The sequence below is a fragment of the Cyprinus carpio genome, chromosome A15 (genome assembly GCF_018340385.1).
Source record: "Cyprinus carpio isolate SPL01 chromosome A15, ASM1834038v1, whole genome shotgun sequence".
NCBI classification, from domain to species: Eukaryota; Metazoa; Chordata; class Actinopteri; order Cypriniformes; family Cyprinidae; genus Cyprinus; species Cyprinus carpio.
Genome location: NC_056586.1, coordinates 26,821,144 through 26,845,834, shown reverse-complemented (window position 1 = coordinate 26,845,834; position 24,691 = coordinate 26,821,144). Strand labels below are relative to the sequence as shown.

Here is a 24,691-nt window from a genome sequence, read left to right as displayed (position 1 = left end):
AGACAAGCAGATGAGCCCCCACTTGTTACGATCCCATTTCTCAGTCTAGGGTTGGGAGTGGGAGTAACAGGTTAACTGAAACTTAAAGGAAGAAATAAAAAAACGTGGAGGAATCACCCCAGTCCTCTGCTCCAGAAAATGCAACCAACAACTTAGTTTGACCACTTAAATAATTCATTTAAAAATGCAAGATAGGAAGCAATAAATGTCTTCAGGAGAGGGCCTGGCCAAAACAACAAGCAAAACAGCAGCTGACTAACAGGAGGAGTACTAAATAATCTATCAAGGTAAAATAAAAGAAAATCAACAACAAAAGCTTTCCTCAATTCCCTCACTAACCAAAAACAGGAATAAACATGAGTACCAAATAAAATGGCACCCTCTCCCAACTTCCAAAACTACCACTACAAATTAATCTTCTTGAAAAATGATTTCAAGTAGAAAACCCAGAATAAATCAAAATGAACATTTATTTTTGCTAGGCATAATCAAACAACAATAATAATAATAAAAAAACAATAAAGAAGAAATTCAATCAATTCAAAATGAGAATACATCAGTTTACAGGAAATGCATTAAGATTTGGCAACACAACTGATCAGCAGGAATCACAAATCTAGAATACTAAAATAATTTTTAGGAGTCATACCTAGCATATAGCAAATAGAGAGACATGTGGCAATCATGTGTGAAGTTCTGTTTACAGATGCTTCTTTGAATGTTTCGCCAATCTTCTTTAAATACTCCTTTTGCTGGCATATGAAATGACCTGAAATCCATATCTAACCTGGGGTAGAAAAAACAACATCTGGCAAAGACCTTATCAGGGGCACAATCCATACCAGAATGGGTTCCTGAGTGTTTGACTTCATGAGGAGATCAAAGTCCCACTACAGCTGCAATTTTTCACTGCATGAGAAAATGGATGTGTGACATGAGAAAATTGAGTTGGCAGCCTTTATCATTAAAGATGTCTTTCATGGTGTGAAGCAGCCTTTGATTTGAATGAGCAGACTGATATACACAACACAGAAATGAGAAAATAAGACCACTGGATGCAGCGATTGGCCAATCAGAATGTAAAAAAAATATGTTGAACGTGTTATGAAACCAAATTTCAAAGTAGCTGTAGTAAAGTAAGATACCAAGTAGTCTGCACCACTAAACCACCATTAAAAAAAAAAAAACCAAAAAAATTTAGTCTCTTCTTTAAAGTATGCATCATGGCAAAGATGCTGCAGGTAGATGCCCACTACCCACTGATGATGTCTGATAGCTGCAGTAACATCAAGTTTGCTAATGACACCACATTTTAGGCCCTTATCACAACAAATCAGCCCTTATTCATGAAATACCAGACGTTACTATCTTGTATAAAACCAACAGAACCAAGAAGACAGTGCAAGATCAAGACTCGACTTGTTCCAGTGAACCAACAGCTCAAAAAATGGGTATGTGTATTATTCATATTATATGTTTTTATATATAACTATTAGAGTGTAGTAAATGCAAATTTGTGTAAAATACAATTAATGCACACATATAGAGCAATGTAAAAATAATATGAACAAGTCACTGCAAAATATGTGTTTTCATTACTTAATATGTAAAATATAAATAAACCAATTTCAGCTTCATTTTTTAAGTTTAATCGAAAAGATTCAAACAGGCAAGATTTTTAGATTTTAGATTTCAGCCCATTACTTTTTCCAATTTGATTATACTCAAACATTTTCAATATCTAGTTTTTTCAAACTCAGCAGTTTCTGTGCATTAATTTTTTTAGTTTTTATCACAGTTCATTCAGAAACACATCTTTCACAATTAGTAATAATTTCTCAGTAAAAATCAAGTGATGAAATTGAATCTGTTTGTAAACTCAATGTCTGGTACATGTATTGATTGCCATAAAGTGAGAGGTCAATACCAAATGTTTCATACTCAGTAGTATAAAAAAACTTTTTTTTTTTGTTCCTCTCCTCCGTGCATTTGATGCTATAGAATATCATGATTAATCAGTATGACTTGAGAACAAAACTGAACACAATTTAATCACCAGAAGGATAAACAAAATGGCATTTTGGTGTGATATACTGTCTGCATGCAAAAATGATTTTGCACACGAGAAACACCACAACGATAAGATGATGCTTTCAAAACAGACCTTAAATCAGCCCTCGTTGTGTTTCTGTTTCTTTCTTCTTTGTGTAGAGGACACCAGTTCTGAAGCTGAAAACATGACCGGAGGCACAGCACATAACACCACTATGCAGCAAGAGGGATTTACAAGCTTTGGGATCTTTGTATTATGCATTTTCATTGCCACCATTGTAGTGGGTCTCATTGGAAATGGGCTTGTAATATTTCTGACTGGCTGCAGAATGAAGACGACCGTCAACTCCATTTGGTTTCTCAACTTGGCGATTGCAGACTTCCTCTTCATGTTGTCTTCAATCATATTTCTTCTCTCAGTTTTGGTCTTGTGGAACCTTAACTTACTGATATACATTTGCAGCATCATGTTTACACTAAATCTGTCTGCTAGTATTTTTTTTCTTGTAGTTATCAGTCTGGACCGATGCCTGTGTACATGGATGGTTGTTTGGGCTCAAAATAAACGAACTTTACTTAAAGCCAAGATCATCTGCATAATTGTGTGGGTTTCATCCATTGGATGCAGCATTCCTTCCTTTATGTTTGATATATCTACTTCGCTGGTCACATATCATTTTACACTGAGCTTCCTCATCCCCTTTCTGATCATTGCATCTTCATACATAGCGATTGGAATACGAATCAAACGCCTCAAAAGGGTGAAGCAGCTCAGGTCGTACCGGGTCATTATAACCATAATCCTGGCTTTTTTCATATGTTGGTTTCCATGCCATGTTTGCAGTTTTTATTTAGTAACTGTAGTAGGAACAGTTGTAAGAAATAACTGGAGTGATAATCTAATGATAACGAAAGTATTTTTGATAGCTCTGACTGTCAGTGCCTACCTGGTTTATCTAAACAGCTGTATGAAAAAAGTTTTATATGTGTTCATGTGTGATGAGTATAAGAAGAAGCTTAAACAGTCTTTGCTGCTGGTGCTGGAGACGGCTTTTGCTGAAGATCATCTGGACTTTAAGGCAGGTGCAAAAGAACAACCAGGACATGAAAACCCAATTGAATTGTTAGATATGTAGAAAACTGATCTCTAAATGATAAACCTGGATCTTATCCAGTATGTTTATAGTCCTTATCTAGCAATTTGTAAAAAACAGCAACTGCAAAATTCAAGTTTGGAGCATGACTGTGTATAATGTGTGTTGTAAAACCAAACAGAGAAAATCTCTTCAAGCTAATGAACATTATATATGTTTGTGAAACTTTTTCATGGATCTAAATAAAAAGCTCATTTTGTTCTGCTGATTTCTGTTGGAACTTTATTCTGAATAAAACCAGTGTATCAACATTTTTTACCTCTATTTGATGGCAATTTACTGAACATTTCCTATATTTATGCTCTCGCAGTAGCAAATTCTTATTGAATGGTTTTCCCTAAATAGCAAATAAATAACTAAAAATAAAAAATAATAGGATTAATCAGTTTAACTGATGACATATATGGGACAAAACATGGGGAATATACCATCTGCACAAAAACATTTTATTTCTGAATTGCTCTAGTTGGACGTTCATCCAACATTTTTTTTAAATATGTAATGGTATGTTTTCTTAATATGATACACTTATTGAATATTGTGTTATGTTTGTATTTTCTGCATTGCTCTGAGTCACATGCTTCTTTGCTGATTTAACAGAACAAAGAACAGCTATTGATCTTTAAGATGTGTGTGACAGTAAAAGAGCACATACAATCCTTATTCTAATATGGAATTGGAATGGAATGGTAAAAGGGTGTTGGTATGTGACAGGAGGGTCTCCAAGAATAGAATATGATAAGTTAGTCTAAGAATGTGTTTGAAAATACCATCATTGGCCTAGAGAGATACCATTCTGAGAGATGAGACTATAAGAGAGGAAGGATGCACTCCCTTCACTGTTACACTCTGTGGCACACTTTGACTGACTGACTGTATGACTGCTGGCCTTTTCTTGCCAGAAAATAAAACTAAAAGACAATTGGTATATTTGTCTATTATTCAGAATTATTTATTTTGTTTATTTGCCACAACAAGTTACTACTTGTTTCAGAATGTTCAGAGAATATTCAAAAGTAATGTTCCCATAGTGTTTGCAAAATTATAAAATGGAATGTTTTATTTTATAAAGTCAACATTTTAAAACATTTATGAAAAAAGAAACATTCAGAAGTAACGTTTTAATAGAAACAATAGCAACATTAGCAAAAGGTCAGCTGCACAAAGGAATGGGCCCAATCTTTGCAAGTGAAAAAGACACAGAAAATGGAAATACTCCTACAAATTTCCCCTGCAACAATATTCGAGCTATATTCCTTTGCATTTTGAGGAGTTGTAGTTACATGTGAAACAAGTCACCCTCCGTGGTGGGCAGATTGAGGCTTCGTGAAGCAATGAAACAGTTGAAGCAAATGTGCCATATTGTGTCGAGGCTTCGAATCAATCCGACACCCATCTCAACGGTGACACCTAGTGGTCACTTGCAGGTGTTGATCTGAAATAATTTTGACAACGAGCCATTAAAAAATGTGTTGTTTTTATTATTGTATGTTTCTAATATGTGAAGCTTGTAACCTGTAGGCTTCTCACTGTGCATAATGTTATTTTTCTCATGAAAAATGAATATTAATAAAATAAATCAAGCCACAATGTCTCACTTTTTTAGAGATTTTTATTCAAAAATATCAATTTCTCTGCTGTGGAAGGACTTAGTCTACTTCTTTTTTTACAGATAATTTCTCCAGCCTTTGAAAAAATCCTCTCACAAAAACCCACGAGGTCAAGATGCGTTGACTTCGCTTTTATACAGATGTGTGATTGTGTGGTCTGTACCCGATCGTGTCAATCAAATGCTGATTTGGCGGACCATGCCGTAGTCATGTGACATGGGTGTTTTGAATCACGCTTCGGATCAGTGTTTCGAAACATCTGCGCTTCGGGATCTTGCAAAGCTTCGGAACATCTGTTTCACGTCAGCCATCCCTAGCTGGCCTTGAACTCGTGGTCTCTCAGCTGAGCCATGCTGTCTTCTTTCAACTACATGTATTGTTAAATGTGCAAACTGCGCCTTTATTTAGTTATCTATGACATGTAATTATATTGATTGATATCTATTATTTTGTGTAGGCCTATATTATAGGCTGTGGATAGTTTATGGGGATGCACATAAATATATTGCATACACATACACACACTGTAACGGGGCTGACGAGACGCGAGACGTGCAGATCCATATGCAAGCTTTTATTGGACAGAGACGTGGTCATAACAGGCATGGGTCCAACACTGGCAAACAGGTATATAGAGGGCAAGAAACAAGAGTAATCCTAGGGCATGTGTGGCTCTTTGAGCGTACAATATCCAGAGGGCTAAGCAAGAGAGGTAATCCAGAATTCAGAGCAAAGGGTCAAAACACGAGTAACAGGGCAAAGCAAGAAAAAGACTAAACTGTGAAAAACTATAAACTGAAACAAGACTATGAAAACTATAAACTGAAACAAGACTATGAAAACAACATGGAATATCGCTAGGGGAGGGATATTGTGCAGAACAATACTCGGCAGTGTGCGAAAAAAAGGAAGTCCAATGCTTATAAAGCATGTCTGATGATTGTGCTGTGTGTGTGTAATTGGTTGCAGCTGTGTGTTATTGTTTTCTGGTGAATGTGATTGGTGCAATGGAGCATGGGAAATGTATTCCAGGGTGTACTGTGTAGTGTGAGAGTCTTGTTGTGGAAGATGACCTCTGGTGGTGATTTAATGGAAGTTCAAGTGATCGGATCATGACACACAACTTCAAACTTGCAAGTACAACCATGCACATGCAAAAAAAAAAAAAAAAAAAAAAACATGCACACACATTCACTCACAAGTATTAATAATAATATATCAGTGATGCAATACATTTCACATTATTATGTTTATTTTTTGCTACTGTATATTTATGCTATTTTATGTTGTGGATTCAAACATGTATGAATGTATTAATGAATAAAGACCTTTGCAAATAAAAAAGGGTGTTTCATTATATTTACTGATATTCAATCTGTAGATCACACAAATATTAGAACTAAATTAACACTTACATAAATATTTCATTTTGTAAAAAAATTTACAATCCTACCATAGCCTATCAAGGTCAACTGAATAATCTGTGCACTTCTGTGAAAAAGCAAGTGTGATAAAATAATTCATTTCTGAATGGTTCCCATACTATATTCAGTATGACCGTGAGTTTGGGAGAGGAGACCCTGTTAATGCGAGGACAGATTTGTTGCTCTTACCACGGTGCCCGGGAGAGGATATGGTCGGTCCACTTAGTTTTGTCGTGGCCACAACATAATAACTCGTGGGAAAGTGATAATATGTCATAGCCACAAGATATTAACTCGTGGGAACGTCATATTATGTTGTGGCCATGAGATCATTTTGTCGAGATAATGAGATCCTTATGTCGTTGCCTCAAGATGTTATGTTGAGGGAAGACATCCATTTCTCGTTCTGAGTTTAAACAAACCTGCGTTACCATGGCAACCCGGGATTATCAGAGATTTATTTATTAATATTTTTATTTTGATTCATGAAATTATTATATTATTTATTATAGAAAATATTTAATTATTAAATTATTATATTAACCATATGCCTTGGTTACTTAACTTTATTACATGTGATAGTCAGCATTCAAATGAAGTTTATCATGAATAAATGTTACATAAAGTGCATAAATTAAAATAGGCCTATAAGACAACATTTTATCCATCCTACAGTCTTGTAAGTACATTAACTGATCGTCTTTTTCCCCGTAATAATTGTATATTATAATAATTATTATTATTATTATTAGACTATTATTATTGGTTATATTTTATATTAGTTTATATTCTCTTTTTTGTTTCATTTCGATCTCTTTACTCAACGTTCTGAATACTTTTGTATCTAATAGCCTTCTGTAAAAGCTCGACATGCAAGTCAAGCTTTGATTATGCATGTGAACTAACGTTCATTTCCTTAAGCATTTTTATGTTGTCACTGTATCTCAGCTGTTCTTACTGGAGTCCTCCTTCCACCTTTAACATACAGGTGCATCTGAATAAATTAGAATGTTGTGGAAAAGTTAATTTATTTCAGTAATTCAACTCAAATTGTGAAACTTGTGTATTAAATAAATTCAGTGCACACAGTCTGAAGTAGCTTAAGTCTTTGTTTTTTTTTTTAATTGTGATGATTTTGGCTCATTTAAAAAAAAAAGAAACACCAATTCACTATCTCAACTAGGGATATGGCGATATAAAATTTTCCTGTTGCGATTAATTGCTAATGTTTTTATCACGGTATATCATCACTGTATTGAAATTTAGCTTAAAAAAAGTGGTCATAAAACAGTATAACAGGTTAAATAACTTTTTTTCTTATAACAAAAAATAACTGAACATTTAAATACAATAAAGCAATACAGAAAAATTTATAAAGTTACAAGTTTTACACAGATTAAAGTGCAAAAGAACTATAAAGACCAATCGGTATCACTTTACAATAAGACCTCATTAGTTAACCATTAACATTCACAATTTGCTACAGCACTTATTAGCTTTGTTAAAACAGATACAAGTTAGTTCATGTTTAGCCATTTGTTAAAACAGCTGCAACCCTTTCGATTTAAACAACGGTTATTGAAATTGAACAATACAACACAAACTACAACTAGAGACAAAAATGAAGTAATCCAACCGAAGCTTAAATGAGCGTGTCAAGTTGAATAAAACTCTCTAAACAGGATTAACAAGATAATGATTTTTTTGGGGGAAAAAAAAGATGCTTTTACAGCAATTCACTTGCAAAGGGAGACTATAGCAGTGCTATTTTAGTATCACTGAGATACTGTTATAGTTTGATCAAAATTTTGTATTTTAACTTGTAACACCTAACTTTTTGATGGCACATAAAGATTGAGGGACCACAGAGACTGATTCATTTTCAGCGAGCCCATGTGTATTAAAGACATGCCGTGAGTCGCACATTCACATCAACAAGTCCAAACATCAGCATATAAAGTCTTCCAGAAGTTGAGGAAACACAAATTTAGTACATCAAGTCCATCAGTTCATAGATATGGGACCAAGTTAGCAATTTGTCACAGTGAAATCCATCTGTGAAAAAATATGAGACCAACAGTCCTTAAAGGAAGCAAGGAAGACATCTGAACCAGCAAAACATATCATCCGTTGGTTGATCATAATAAATGAGAAGATGTTTGGATGGAGACAGTTTAGCCCTTTTGCTATAGTCCTGTTTTATCTTTGTGCTGCTTCCTCTCTCATACAAGAACCCTCTGCATTTAAACAAACATACAACCAACACATGTTTAGTGTCAAACCCTAACAGTAAGCATATAAATTAAACTCTTACATATATACAAAACATATTACAGAGTTAGAACATATTGTTCCTCAAACCAGGGCACCAACAAAGGAGAAGACTATTCCATGTGCTTAGCACACTACTTTCTTCCTAATGCTACTTCTTTACCCACTTTTAGGCAAACGAGCAACTAATACAGAGGGCCCCCTAATGATAGGTATAGCTATAATGTGCAAAAAGAACTACTGGGAACAAAAGTGACAGTAAAACTGTTACAAACTTTCATTTAAATTTTTAGTTTTCATAAATTTGTTGTGTTTTTGTTATCTTTGTAGTTTTTTTTTATCTATACCTAATTTTTATTTTAATTTTTTAGTTCAGTATTTAGTTTAGTTATTTCGTATATCAAGTTAACGAAATGAAAATGAGAAAATTGTGACTACATTTTTAAACATTGATATTTTAGTTATTTCATTTATACTTTTTTTTATGGTTTTATTTTTTTATGTTTAGTTAATGGATGGAAATAAGCCTGATCTATAGTGCAACAAGCACTGGCATGAACATTTAAAAAAAAAAAAAAAAAAAAACATATGTAAGGGTTCTTGACATAATTGTCTGTTTACATTAGGGCCAAGTCATTTGATCCAATGAAGAATTTGTTAAAATCAGTTTATAGCAGATCTACCTGAAGAAAACACTGAGACCCATCTACAAAAAATGCCATTTTGACTATAGAAATTTAAATGACTATTCCAGGGTCTGGAAATCACACATTTGAAATCCCCTGGTATTTCTAGGATTGTGGAAACACTTTTAGGAATTCCATGCCAGAATTATATATAACAGAGGCTCATCCACCATCAAAATAGTCCCAATTCCAAAATATTAATTAGAAAACTGTAAACATTTTAAACAAATAAAATTTTAATGCACAATGTATGTGCTGTGCTCTAACAAAAAAAGATTGATCTGAACCCCATTCTCTGTGTGTTCATGTGTGATGAGTATAAGAAGAAGCTTAAACAGTCTCTGCTGCTGGTGCTGGAGACGGCTTTTGCTGAAGATCATCTGGACTTTAAGGCAGATGCAAAAGAACGATCAGGAAATGAAAACCCAACTGAATTGTTAGATATGTAGAAAACACGGCTTTCGCTTGATGAACCTGGATCTAATCCAGTATGTTTATAGTCCTTATCTAGGCAACTTTGTAAAAAACAGAAACTGCAAAATTCATGTTTTGGAGCATCGTGTATAATGTGTGTTGTAAAAAACCAAACAGAGAAATCTTCCCTCTTCCAGTAGGCTAATGAACATTATATAGGTGTTTTTGAAACTTTTAATGAATCTAAATATGCAAAAGCTCATGTTGTTCTGCTGCTTTCTGTTGAACTTTTATTCTGAATAAAACCACAGTGTATCATTTTTTTTACCTGCATTTGATTGGCAATTTCCTTGGGTTTTCATAACATATAACAAGATTAATAAATAAAATATGATTTCACAAATACAAAACTATAAAGATATTGGTTAACAATGTAATCGGTTTTAACTGATTATATATATCAGACAAAAAAATGAAAAAAAAAAAAATACCAGTTGTCATTATTACAATATATTAGCACAAAACGATTATGGAAATTTTTATTTCTGGAATTGTTTTAGTTGGACACTCTCATTTAACATTTTTATTTTTATTTTTTAATGTTACTACTGGTTTCAGAACATTTTTAAATGAATGTTCCTACAACAACAACAACAGCAGCAACAGCAGCAAAAAAAAAAAAAAAAAAAAATTCAGAAGTAGCATTTTAATGGGAACTTAATGGTAATGTTAGTTGACTGGTACTGTTTTCATCATAAAAATGTTGTAAATTAACAAATAAAAGTAGCTGTAGTACAGTAAGAAACTAAATTGTCTACACCACTAAACCAAACAAACAAACAAACAAAAAAAAATATCATTCAATCTCTTCTTAATAATATACATCAGGGGACAAAAAAAAAACTGATTTCGTGCAGATGCCCACCTACACACGTGATGATGTCTGATAGCTGCAGTTACATCAGGTTTGCTAATGACACCACATTTTAGGCCCTTATCAGTAACAACTACAAATTAGCCTATAAGGATATAAAGATTCTCTGCTTATATAAAGCTAAAGCTGGACAAAGATCGAGGAGTCGTTTGCACAGAAAACACTCGTCCCGTTCAGACGCACATCTGCATGAACACTAACAGTTAGGAGGAATGTGCAAAGAAGCCATCGTGGATTAACAACAAACTTCAAGGAATCAGAATCAATCAGCAACATTCATTAAACACCTCTCAACATTTAGCAATTACAGCATTCATGTATAAATGCAGTCTCAAAGAGAGAGCATAATTTTGTGAGATTATTAATTAGTAGTAGGAGGAGTGGTATAGTATTTACATCAATGTTTTCAGTATGATATTTAAATTTGCAACGCATTTGAATTTAAATATACAAATTTATCTTGGGATTGGGTTCATGTGTATGAATATATTGAACATAATATTTAAAATACAGATGGAACATTGTTTCACCCAAATACATAAACTTCTTTATATGATGTAGTCTATAGACCCCTTAAAAGTTTGTAAACATTGCAACGTCTCCGGGTGGGCGGAGCTTAGCTGGAGGCAAAAAGAGGCGCGGACGCAATGTTGACAAGCGTAAACTAGCACGTTTTAGGAGGTATTTATGAAACATGGATGCAGAAGAAGGTTCGGAACTGTCCGAATATGTACAGTCACTGGCTCTGCGGGACCGTGGACAAAAAATAATAATAAAAAAAGTGGGAGTTAGCATACATTTATCAATTAATTCAGTTGATCACTCAGTTCACTGAACAAACTGGTTATCTGACCAAAACATAATGACGAGTGGATAACATTACAGTAGCCTAATTTATTTATTTATTTTTAGCTAAGCCTGGTGTAGTTCTTGTATCTTGTTCTCATGGAAAACATTTTAACCAGGTTTTGGATATTTCTAGACAACATATGAATTACTTTCGGGTGGCTTGGGGAATTTTGTCAAGGCTTATTGTCTAATGTAACCTATCGCTGGGCTAACTATGATTAGCAATGTGGATTATTTTAAGAGACCATTCAAAGGATGGCACACACATCTATCCCTGTATGTTTGTTTAACATTTAAGCTAGCTAGTGCGCTGAAGGTTGGCGACTTTTCACCTCATTAAACATAAACTGCTGATTTGTACTAGATAAAACCAACACACCAGTACATAAGCATAGATTATTTTACCTAATATGAAGTGTGCACTGCAAACACGGAGCATTATTTATGATCGTCTCTGTCTAGTCTGTATGCCGTATTGCATTTCAACCACAAATTGTCTTCGTAATTTCTGTGAAGGAATGTCGGCCGGGATCCGGTGAAACTTTAGTTTTGAACAAAAAGTGCTGTTCCTTCTATTCTGGCAGCCAAAAACACAACAAGACGACATTTTAAAGTAAAAATCTCAAACTTTTAGCGCGCCTGCTATGAGTTCTTCCTTATGTTTTGCCTCCAGCTAGAGCGGTGACGTCACAGTGACGTAAGCGATTAAGGGATCTATATGATGTAGCATGTCAGCCAGGCACTTGTATAGGTAATGGGGTTTCGCAAGGATGTCTATTGTATTTTTTCACTTGGACTTTGATGTGAACTTTTTTTGGTTGTTTTTTTTTTTTTTTTTTTTTTAATCAATGCTATTGGTCACCCTTTACGTCTGTCTGTCTGTTTTACAAATATTTAGCAAATGAAAGTTCTTAAAACGAGCTGTGTGTAAATCTTATTCGATCCTCAGCTGTCAGTAAGCTGATAACTCCGCCCCCTCTATATTCATTGATCAACTGAAAGTTTGAATCAAATGTCACAGTAGACAACAGCTGAGCTGAACAAAGTTTTGCGAAGGGTAAATAAATATCTTGTTGTTTGAATAAGTACTACTAAACACTATGTCTATAAGGCTCATATTTTTTTTATTTGATGTCTGACTGACTCACTGACTGAGACATGTGGGGGGGACGTCGCCTGAGAGAGAGGGCGAGCATTTGCCATCTAGTCATAGCCAATACATAGCCCAACACTTAAATAGCCTGTGCATACAGTAGCATTTCATCTTTTATAAAATGCGATTTTGGCCAAATGCATTTTACCACAGGAAAAACTGAGCGCTCCGTCTCTATATAGCTAAACAAAAACTAGTTTGTAACCTGTAGATGAAAATGTAATGTGAGGCGCCGTCGCCGTTTTAATGACGGACAAAAAAACAACAAAATTCACATTTGCACACACTTCGCTGGTCCAAAAACTATATATTGATAAGTAATACAACAACATATCATTTGTTTTTTACCATCGGAAAATCATAACAGGTGCGCCCCCGCGCTGTTTCGTACTGGAACTTACACAAAGCGACGAGTGATCCTCGTCTCCTAGATAACATATATAAGAAATTTCTTCTTTGATTTATGATTGCTGATACACTTAATTTATTAACATTTAGGCTAATCATGTTATGGTATACTCTCCGCTCGTCCTCACATGTATAAAATGTAGTAAAACATGGTTTTACTACAGTAATGTAGTAGTAACTAAAATTTTTTTACAGAAGATCACTGTGAAATCTTTATATTTTATCATGCAGAATGTAATTCATGATTCATTCCAAGGCTTTCATTTATTTGATCCAAAATACAGCAAAAACAGTAATATTTTTTTTTTTTTAAATTTTAAATAACTGTTTTCTATTTGAATATATTTTAAAATGTAATTTATTTTTGTGATCAAAGCTGAATTTTCAGCATCATTACTCCAGTTCAGTACTCTTCAGTGTCACGTGAACCTTCAGAAATGCTTTTCACTGCAACTGTACTTTTCACACTATTTTTATTTATTTTTTCATTGCTGGCTTATTTAGGGAAAGTGTAGTGAATAAGAAACCTTCAAGAGACCAACATCCCTGGTCCACCACAGTATCAAAATTTTTGCCAGGTAGGGCGGATACATGTTGGATATGTTTATGTGATATAGTAACGGTATGGCTATAGTTTCTTATAATCTGGAATTGAGTTGGACATAATTACTTAAATTATATTTCAAAACAGTTTGTCAAAAATACTTGACTCATTGCTCACCCTCCCCTCTTCTCAATGTCATTCATAATCATGTTAACCAAATAATACAAATTAGCTTATAAAACCAAACAGAATAGCTAAAAAAGAGAAATATATATGGGGAGAGGGACATCCCAGTGGATCACAGTGAAGTCATAAACATCTTCAGCACATTGGCTCACAGAAGGTTGCTGTTGTAATTAGGTTTAAAGAAGTCCCTTAAAACCCTGTTTTATCTATATTATCTAATTATCTAATATTATTATTATGGTTGTTATTAATCGTGAATAAATCTAAAGCTTTGAGACTATTATGTTGTGTTATTTGAATTTGTCATGAAGATGTGACCATTTCTTCCTTTTATGCAGGCTTACTAAATAATCTTGATATAAAAAAAGGGAGGGGGGTGCCCTTTTTCAGTTTCAGCACATGCCCCTCAAAAGGTCTGTGCACGGCCCTGATTTTAGTGATGCATGGTTAATGACAAGCGTTGGAGAGATGGAGAAACAAAACAAACGCTGGTCACAATTTTAGAAGCACAAAACGAGGATTTGTGAAGAAAAACCTCTGAGGATTCCATATAAGCTAAGAGGAGACTGGTTTTCCTTTTGCTAAAGTATGGAAACTTTGTTTTGTTTGCTCCTACATTTCCCAGAGGAGCAGGCGCGACGCATACGTCTTTCATCTTCGCGCCTGCATGTCTTCCGTTCCCCCACAGTCAGCAGAAGTGAGGAAACGTGTTACGTTTTTGAAATCTAGATATTTACCTCACAAAAATGCATGGATTTGCTACAGGGGGCCTTTATTCACCCTCTGGAGCCGTGTGAGGGACGTTTTATTACAGATGTGCGCACTTTATTTCACGTCTTCTTAACAGTTGACAACAAAAACACTCGCTCATACCCCTGTTACACTAAATTCTGTGACCATCGTATTCTGTGACCTAGTAGGCGCTGTTGTCACTGTTTGGCTTGAACTCGAGCAAACAGGAGAATTGGGTACGCAAACAGCGTACAGGCAGAGAATGTCTAATATGGCGAGAAGTTTCCCCTCTCACTACACTTCCGGCTTCTGAACTGGTTGCAGTTCCACTCTGATTCCATATGAGGGCGCTCACAGGACGAGTGCAGAATAGGTGGTGGGCGATACTGCAAAATTGGTATCGATCCGATACCAAATACATATAGTGGTCAGTATTGCCGATACCGATACCAATACGATACTTTTTACTAAAAAAAATAAAATAAAATACTTGTGTAGGGGAGAGCAGTATGTCATTATTTCTGAGGTAAATGAATGGATCAATTCTTTAGGGCAATATTTTTTATTAATGTATTGAAGTCCACAAAATTATTAGTTATTAGGCACTGTAGAATGAATTCTTTACAGCCTTTAAAAAAATAAAAAAATAAAAAAAAAATAAATAAAGAACAAAAATCTCTCCCTTTTTTCTGGTTTTAAAAAGCAAATGAAATAAAGTGCAAACAATTATTACTAAAGAACAAACAAAGAACAAATATACCTGTGCAATTACATTCCCTGAGCCCACCTTCTGGACCCTGTCCCCTGTTGAAGTCACAGGGTTTTTATTGAGAAACAACAACATATTTACATTTTTATCTTAGACAACAGCTCAATATAGGTGTTTGTCATGCTAGACAATAGACATTATATTAGCACACACCGTTAGGCTGTAGGCCTATTTTATAATTTTAATAATTATTATAATTAATTAATTTACATTTCCCCCCATTTACATTTAAATCAATTACATTTTTAATTAAATTAATTAAAATTAATAATTTTAAGTGTTGTTTTACGACTTTACACATTTGTATAATGTTAGAGGGGGGCGTGCGGGATAAGTGAATATAGCCCAGGTCTAATGTAAGAATTAAAGTTAGTCAGGTTGCTCTCAGCTTCGCAATGTCTTATTCTTGAGCAATCTCACTCTAACTAATGCTGAAGATGCGATATGACATGACTAACTAATATTAGCCTACTCTTACAAGCTCCCTGGGTATTCTCTGCCTCTCTGAAATGACTCTCCCAACGAACTCTGTCTCTGTGCGGGGGTCTGGAAGTGGATGGATTTCCCTCCTCATTTCTTCGTTTTTGTAGCTCAGCATTTTCCTTGTCATGTGTTTTTAAGTGTTTGTATAGGTTTGTAGTGTTGCCACTGTATCGAATGCTCTTCTTTATATTAAATTTAAATTTAAATGTAAAATTTAAACTAAAATTAAAAATTTTTACATGTATCACAAGTTGCAGTATTATCATTTAGTGCTGTAAAATAGCTCCACACAACGCTTCTCTTCCTCTCGGCCATCCTGATCTTTCATTCATGGTGCTATCAGCTTTCGCTCACTCAGTTCGCTGCTCCTCGGCGCGTTGTGTCAGTGAGTCACGTGACGACACAACAACGAATCACAGCAGAGCAGCAGGAGGGGGAGGAGTAGCAAAGTGGGCCAGGATGTGAAAGCAGTGTTTGCTCAGGATTGTAGAGGTAGAATACACAGTGGAGAGCTCGGTTCAATGTTGCTGTCTGTGAGACGCGGCTCTCCGTGTGCGCACCGAACACAGCGCGCGAGAAACCAGCTACTCACTTCAGCTTTTCGTGTCTTGTGTTTGGATGGTTTAAACTCTTTTGAATGTTTAAATTGGCAAGGTTTTAAAACACGTGAAAATGATAAGCTTTCGTGACGACGCGCAGCAGTGGCCTGTCAACTTTCCTTAGCGTCCAGACGGTTGAGATCGCCGGGGGCCCCCCAATCAGCCGTGGGCCCCTATAATCGTCACCACCTTTCACCCCACTAGCGACGGCCCTGTGTGTATGCGGTGCAGAATCAGCAGCGAGACTGCATTATAGTAACGCGAAAGCACATTAATATAATAAGCGAGCGCGAATCTCACTGGTCACCCCGCAAACGTAGCACCCCCGGGGTGGGGGGGACATTCGACTCGCCACACACCTGCCACGTTGAGGGTACGTGTGCTGGCCATCCCTCCGTACAGCCCCTGGAGCTCGGTTTCCATTCTGGGACAAGGGGGGCTACGCAGATTTCCTTTGCTCTGGCACAAAACCTGACGTGCGCGCTCAGATACACGCTGCTCTCTCCCGGAGAGGGTGCGCGCACTTAAAACGTGTCTCACCAAAAAATATCATTAACAAAATTACAAATGACAAAATTACAGGGTGGTCTAGAAGCCCCAAACTTTCAATTTTACTTCTTATCAACTCGTGGCCAGGAGGGTCGGTCTGACGCTCTTCAAGACTGCTTTGCTACAACTGACTGGAATATGTTTAAGCAGGCTGTCACTTACAATCACTCCACTGACCTCCAGGAGTACTCGGAGACTGTCACTGCCTACATCACCAAGTGTATTGAGGATGTAACAGTCACAAAAACCATCACTGTCCGGGCCAACCAGAAGCCGTGGATGACAGGGGAGGTCTACAGACTCCTGGAGACGCGGAACGCTGCCTTCAGAGCTGGAGATGAGGGGGGCCTGAGAACAGCCAGGGCCAACCTATCCCGCGGCATCAGAGAGGCTAAGAGACAGTACTCCAGGAGGATAGCCCATCAATTCAGTGACAGCAGAGACACTCGGAGCCTGTGGCAGGGGATACAGACCATTACGGACTACAAGCCCCACAGCGGACCTGTGACAGCAACATCTCTCTGCTGAACGAGCTGAATACCTTCTTCGCTCGCTTTGAGGCACAAAACAGCTCCACTGCACAGAAGACTCCACCTCCTCCCAGTGACCAGGTGATGATGCTGACCCCGGACAGCGTGAGGAGATCTATCAGCAGGATCAATGCACGAAAAGCTCCGGGTCCTGACAACATTCCTGGGCTTGTACTGAGAGACTGTGCAGCAGAACTCATTGATGTCTTCACAGACATTTTCAACATCTCACTTAGTCAGGCTGTTGTTCCCACATGCTTCAAAGCTACCACCATCATTCCAGTCCCGAAGAAGCCATCTCCATCCTGCTTCAATGACTACCGTCCTGTTGCACTTACTCCCATCTTCATGAAGTGCTTCGAACGGCTAGTCATGCACCACATCAAGTCTGCCCTCCCCCCTCCCTGGACCCATTCCAGTTTGCATATCGGTCCAACCGGTCGACCGATGATGCCATCTCAACTACCCTCCACTCAGCACTCACACATATAGAGAAAAAAGACTCATACGTCAGAATGCTGTTCATAGACTTCAGTTCAGCATTCAACACAATCATCCCTCAACAGCTCATTCACAAACTGGTCGAGCTGGGGCTCAACACTTCGCTGTGCAACTGGCTGTTGGACTTTCTGACTGGAAGACCTCAGGCAGTACGTGTCGGCAGCAATACATCCAGCACCATCACACTGAACACTGGGGCCCCCCAAGGATGTGTGCTGAGCACCCTCCTCTTCACTCTGCTGACACACGACTGCACACCGTCACACAACTCCAACCTCTTCATTAAGTTTGCGGATGATGACACGACTGTGGTGGGTCTCATTAGCAACAGAGATGAGACAAACTACAGGAGCGAGGTGAGCCGCCTGGCCGGGTGGTGCAGTGACAACAATCTCTCTCTGAACGTGGAGAAGACGAAGGAGATTGTGTTGACTTCAGGAGAGCGCACACTCAGCATGTTCCTCTGACCATCAACGGTGTGACTGTGGAGAGAGTGAGCAGCACCAAGTTCCTGGGTGTGCACATCACAGAGGACTTCTCCTGGACCGACAACACCGCAGCACTGGCCAAGAAATCACAGCAGCGTCTCTACTTCCTCCGCAAACTGAGGAGAGCCAGAGCCCCACCCCCCATCATGTACACCTTCTACAGAGGCACCATTGAGAGCATTCTGACTAGTTGCATCACTGTTTGGTATGGCGTCTGCAACGCATAGTGAGAGCAGCTGAGAAGATCATTGGTGTCTCTCTCCCCTCCCTCCAGGACATTTATGGAACCCGTCTCACTCGCAAAGCCCTCTGCATTGCAGGTGATCCCACTCACCCGTCACACAGCTTCTTCAGTCTGCTGCCATCAGGGAGAAGACTGTGGAGTCTCCAGGCCAGGACCAGCAGACTGAAGGACAGCTTCATCCATCAGGCTGTCAGGAAGCTGAACTCGCTCCCGAACTTGCCCCCCCGTCCCTCTTCTGCCCCAGGCACCACTGAACTATGAACATCCCCCCCCAGGTCCCACATCCCCAGGTCCTTCCACTAACATACGATGTCATGCACCAGCATTGGTCTGCTCACTACCTCATTCACCATGGAACTGACGTCATTCTACCTCCTCATCAGTCAGTTTAAATAAAATAACTACTCTTGGGCCCTTTGTCACTTTAATCAGACTGAATAAGCTATTTTTTTATGCACTAAAAATCTTTTTATCTGCACTGTTTGTTCACTGGTTTGCACTCTATTTGCCATGTGCCTTGTGCTGCTTTTATTTAACCATATTTTTATTTTTTTATTTTTTTCTATTATGTCTTTTTTTACATTCCCTTATTGTATAGTTTTATCTTATATTTTATATTTGATCTAGATTTTAGGCTCTACTGTTAGTGTTATCTGTATGCACCGGGGGTCTGAGAGTAACGCAATTTCGATTCTCTGTATGTAGGTACTGTACATGTGGAAGAATTGACAATAAAGCAGACTTGACTTGACTTGACTTGACTTGACAGTTACGATATTTAGTTAAATGGATTCACAAAAACAACTATGGATAGAACTGGAACGTAATCAATGTAAAAATAGCTTACCTCAATCGCAGATCTCGCTTTCCTGCCAACTTTAATCAAGAAAATGAATTACTTTAAGAACACTACAACTATGACAACTCTGACAGCTTGGTGGAAAGTGAATAAAATTAATAATTCATCACTATCACCATGTAGATACACCCCAATCTGGCTCAACCCTGATTTTCTACTTTACAGCAAACCTATCTATTTTAATCATGGCAACAAAAAGGAATAACACACCTCTATCATTTATTTAAAAATAACCAACTTGTATAATTTAACACACTAGTCCAGGAGTATGGTCTTGGGGGAGAACAGTATCTCCAGTATCAACAAATAAAATCCATAATCAAATCTAAGATTAATGTAATAAATAACCCACTGCATCCCTCCCAGTTGATGGAAGAGATAATGAAACTCACCAATTCAAAAAAAAATAATATCCAAACTTTATAAACTTATATTAAATACCAATACAACAATAACTTTACCAATTGCTAAATGGGAAAATGACTTGGCTTTCTCCACCAACAGCGACTTCTGGAAAGAAATCTCTAGTAATATATTTTCTATAACCAGCAATACAACCTACAACTAATACAGTATACAAGATGATTCACAGTACTCACATCACTCACTAAGCGAGACAGATATATGCTCACAATGCACACTGGGTACCACTGATGACTATTTGCATGCCACATAGACCTGTCAACCTGTTTGCTCATTTTGGATATTAGTAACCAATAAACTTTCCATCATTATGGGCTGTAGGATTCCTCTGTCTCCATCACTTTGTTTAATGGGGAATACTTCAGAAATTGATAATCTTCCGATTAAATACAAAAATCCGCTCCTCATCTCTCTAATTATCACCCCAAAACTTTTTCTGCTAAACTGGAAATCAAAAAAATGTATACATATATGCTACTGGACTAACCTTCTTATAGAATATATGGCATTAGAGAAAATAGCATACACAAACAAGAAAAATATATTTATATTTACAGTCATCTGGAATCAATTTTTGACTTATCTTAATATACATCTGAAACCTGGTACCGGACCCACGCACTTTCCTAACAACAATTTTACAAACATAGAAAGAGAAGGGGAACAAGGGGAATTAATATAATATCTGTAGATATATGTGGATATGGTTTTGTATGTTTATATATATATATATATATATATATATATATATATATATATATACAGATATGAGTTTCAGATGTGGTTTTGATCAAACCTTTTGTTCCCCATGTCTATGTGTTCATCTTTTGCGGTTTAAGTTGCTATGCGCTTTGTCTATTTAGCGGGTGAAGAGGAACCTCTACCTAGCTGTGCTAATTTTACTATATTAGCATGCAGTTGTGACCTCACACTTATAATTATGCTTGAGAAATGTAATGGATGTTTTTTTTATATACGAGCATTTATGTGTGTTGCTAATAATAGCCCCTGCAATTTTTCCATTCTGGACTTTTGACATTCTGTATTAACATTCTGTGATAACGCTCATGTACTATGTGTGTGTATGAATACATGTGATTACCAAATAAGGAGGGATGCAGGGGATTTAATGCTAATTATATGCAAGGCTATAAAAGGCAGAGGAGAGTTGTGCATGTGGCCGCACTCCGATGGTGAAGACTTAATCGCTGTTACTTTCATTTTTTATTGCTTATGAGTTATTGTCTATTAATAAAGCGAAGCCATTATAAATGGTGATGCGTTAAACCTTTGTTAAAAGAAGACTCTCTGAGTAATTAATTTGTTAGTTATATATTATTCTGGAACTGTATGATCCTACTAAGCTTCAAAAGGCTTGATCTCAGCTGAGCAGGTGTGGGTGTCAGGGAGGTTTCCAAGACTTTTTGCCACTTATCCAGATCTCAGAGGTAAGAGCAAATGGTTTATATCTGATAATGAGAATAAGGAATGTGCATTAGATAATATGGATTTCCCTCCATTAAGAAACATAACAATCAGTGTGCTGATGCTGCCACATTTTAGGCCCTTATCAGTAATAATGTCAAATCAGCCTTTAGTGATGTATTGTAATTTTTTTTTGTTTGGTTTTTATGCAACATTATGTGAACTTGACAGTACAAATGAGAAATCAGCATAGAAGCTGTAGTAGTTTCATTTCAACAGCTCAAAAAATGGGTATGTTTTTTTTACATGTTTTAAATCTCAGAGTGTAGTAAATGCAAAACTGTGTAATGTGCACACATACAGTGTATTGTAAAAATGATATGAACAAGTCATGGCAATGGTTTTTTCATTACTTAATTGTTTCAGTTATATGAGATTTAAATAGGTAAGTTTTTTTTTTTTTTGTAATGAGTTAAAAATTACTTTTTACAATTTGATTACTCAAACATTTAAGGAAGCAACTTAATAAAAGAAATATCAAAAAACATTTACATCATCAATATAATAATATAATATAAAAGCATTAATATAATAATATAAAGTGTTGATGAAAATATAAAAAACAATGTAAAATTTTTATCATAATTGAAGATGGATATTACTCTTCAAATAAATTAAACTGGACAGATTACAGATTAGGAAGGTATTAAATAAACTTTTGGTATCAACTCCAGACATTAGGGAAATTTGTCAAAATGCAGTCTTCAAAATATAACCGAAAACTGATGGAATGACTACTTTGAAATATTTGCATTCTGAATTTTGATTGGTCTTCTTTATTGAATTTAACCACGTTTACACAGCAAACAGAAAACTTTTGTTTTCTTCTTACAATAGTTTTTCAAACTCAGACATTTCTGTGCATTATTGCTTTTATTCACAGTTCATTCACACACATCTCTCATAATTAGTAATTTATTTATTTTTTTATTTTTTTCAGTAAAAATCAAGTCATGAAATTGAATCTTTTCAAACTCTTGTCAATATGAAAACTAGATGAGAAGTAGCCATTGGCTAAATTTGGTACAATGCATAAAATGGAAACATTTATGTTAAAATTGTGCATGGTCCCTTTTCAAATAAATGTAAATAAATAAATACATATCTGGTACTACACTGATTGCCAAAGCAATGGATATAAAGCGGCAAAAGGCAAAAGTTTCATATACAAAAAAAAAAAAACCCTGACCCATCACACTTGAAAAGACAAAACATTTTGTTAAATGTGAAGTCAGACAGCAGTACTGACTGTAAATACTGTAATTCATGTTTAATATGTTCCTTACATCGTTCATCCATGCACTGCTACTCTACGATCATAAAACGAGAACTTTTATTGAAAAAGAAAGCATTTTTCATTCCTCCTCTCCTCCATGCGTTTGATGTAACAGAATATCAACATTACACTCTGCCTTGAGAACAAAACTGAAAATTATTTTGCACATAACAAACACCCCCAATGAAAAGCTGGCGCTCATCACCCATCACATGTTTTCTTTCTCTTTCTTCTTTGTGTAGAAAACACCAGTTTTGAAGCTGAAAACATGACCGCAGATACAACACATAACACCACTATGCAGCAAGAGGGATTTATAAGCTTTGGGATCTTTGTATTATGCATTTTCATTGCCACCATTGTAGTGGGTCTCATTGGAAATGGGCTTGTCATATTTCTGACTGGCTGCAGAATGAAGACGACCGTCAACTCCATTTGGTTTCTCAACTTGGCGATTGCAGACTTCACCTTCATGTTGTCTTCAATCATATTTTTTCTCTCAGCTTTGGCTCCGAGGATCTTTTACTTATTGAAATACATTTTCCAGTTAATGTTATCACTAAATCAGTCTGTAGTATTTTTTTTTCTTGTAGTTATCAGTCTGGACCGATGCCTGTGCACATGGATGGTTGTTTGGGCTCAAAATAAACGAACTTTACTTAAAGCCAAGATCATCTGCATAATTGGGTGGGTTTCATCCATCGGCTGCAGCATTCCTTCCTTTAAATTTGATATGTCTACTTCGCTGGTCACATATCATTTTACACTGGGCTTCCTCTTCCCCTTTCTGATCATTGCATCTTCATACATAGCAATTGGAATACGAATCAAACGCCTCAAAAGTGTGAGGCAGCTCAGGTCGTACCGGGTCATTATAACCATAATCCTGGCTTTTTTCATATGTTGGTTTCCATACCATGTTTGCAGTTTTTATGCAGTAACTGTAGTAGGAAATAACTGGAGTGATTATGTAATGACATCAAAAGTATTTTTGATAGCTCTGACTGTCAGTGCCTACCTGGTTTATCTAAACAGCTGTCTGAACCCCATTCTTTATGTGTTCATGTGTGATGAGTATAAGAAGAAGCTTAAACAGTCTCTGCTGCTGGTGCTGGAGACGGCTTTTGCTGAAGATCATCTGGACTTTAAGGCAGGTGCAAAAGAACGATCAGGACATGAAAACCCAATTGAATTGTTAGATATGTAGAAAACTGGTCTCTAAATGATAAACCTGGATCTAATCCCGTATGTTCATAGTCCTTATCTAGCAACTTGTAAAAAAAGTTTGGAGCATGACTGTGTGTGAAAATGTGTGTTGTAAAACCAAACAGAGAAAATCTCTTCAAGCTAATGAACATTTTGTGAAACTTTTTCATGAATCTAAATAAAAAGCTCATTTTGTTCTGCTGATTTCTGTTGGAACTTTATTCAGAATAAAACCACAGTGTATCAACATTTTTTACCTCTATTTGATGGCAATTTACTAAACATTTCCTATATTTATGCTCTCGCATTAGCAAATTCTTATTGAATGGTTTTCCCTAAATAGCAAATAAATAACTAAAAATAATAGGATTAATCAGTTTAACTGATGACATATATGGGACAAAACATGGGGAATATACCATCTGCACAAAAACATTTTTGGAACATTTTATTTCTGAATTGCTCTAGTTGGACGTTCATCCAACATTTTTTTAAATATGTAAGGGTATGTTTTCTTAATATGATACACTTATTGAATATTGTGTTATATTTGTATTTTCTGCATTGCTTCGAGTCGCATGCTTCTTTGCTGATTTAACAGAACAAAGAACAGCTATTGATCTTTAAGATGTGTGTGACAGTAAAAGAGCACACACAATCCTTATTCTAATATGGAATTGGAATGGAATGGTAAAAGGGTGTTGGTACGTGACAGGAGGGTCTCCAAGGATAGAATATGATAAGTAAGTCTAAGAATGTGTTTGAAAATACCATCATTAGCCCAGAGAGATAACATTCTGAGAGATGAGACTATAAGAGAGGAAGGATGCCCTCCCTTCACTGTCACACTCTGTGGCACACT

At 36.4% G+C, this 24,691-nt stretch overlaps 2 protein-coding genes across 2 annotated transcripts; both read left to right on the top strand.

Annotated features, from left to right (window-relative positions):
* The first annotated feature begins 1,346 nt into the window (after positions 1-1,346).
* On the top strand, positions 1,347-3,414 carry LOC109101796 (fMet-Leu-Phe receptor-like). Its single transcript, XM_042771757.1, has 2 exons — positions 1,347-1,451; positions 2,214-3,414. The coding sequence occupies exons 1-2, from the start codon at positions 1,347-1,349 to the stop codon at positions 3,186-3,188; spliced, it is 1,080 nt and encodes a 359-aa protein (XP_042627691.1). The 3' UTR covers positions 3,189-3,414.
* Positions 3,415-21,574: 18,160 nt separating this feature from the next.
* LOC109068696 (C3a anaphylatoxin chemotactic receptor-like) lies at positions 21,575-23,899 on the top strand. The gene is made up of 2 exons (XM_042771756.1): positions 21,575-21,578; positions 22,866-23,899. Exons 1-2 carry the CDS (start codon positions 21,575-21,577, stop codon positions 23,828-23,830), a joined length of 969 nt encoding a protein of 322 aa, XP_042627690.1. The 3' UTR covers positions 23,831-23,899.
* Positions 23,900-24,691: the final 792 nt, after the last annotated feature.

Coding starts and splice junctions, on each gene's coding strand:
- LOC109101796 (XM_042771757.1), top strand. CDS start 1,347: ATGAAATACCAGACGTTACTATCTTGTATAAAACCAACAGAACCAAGA. Junction 1,452..2,213: donor ACCAACAGCTCAAAAAATGG/GTATGTGTATTA, acceptor CTTTGTGTAGAG/GACACCAGTTCTGAAGCTGA.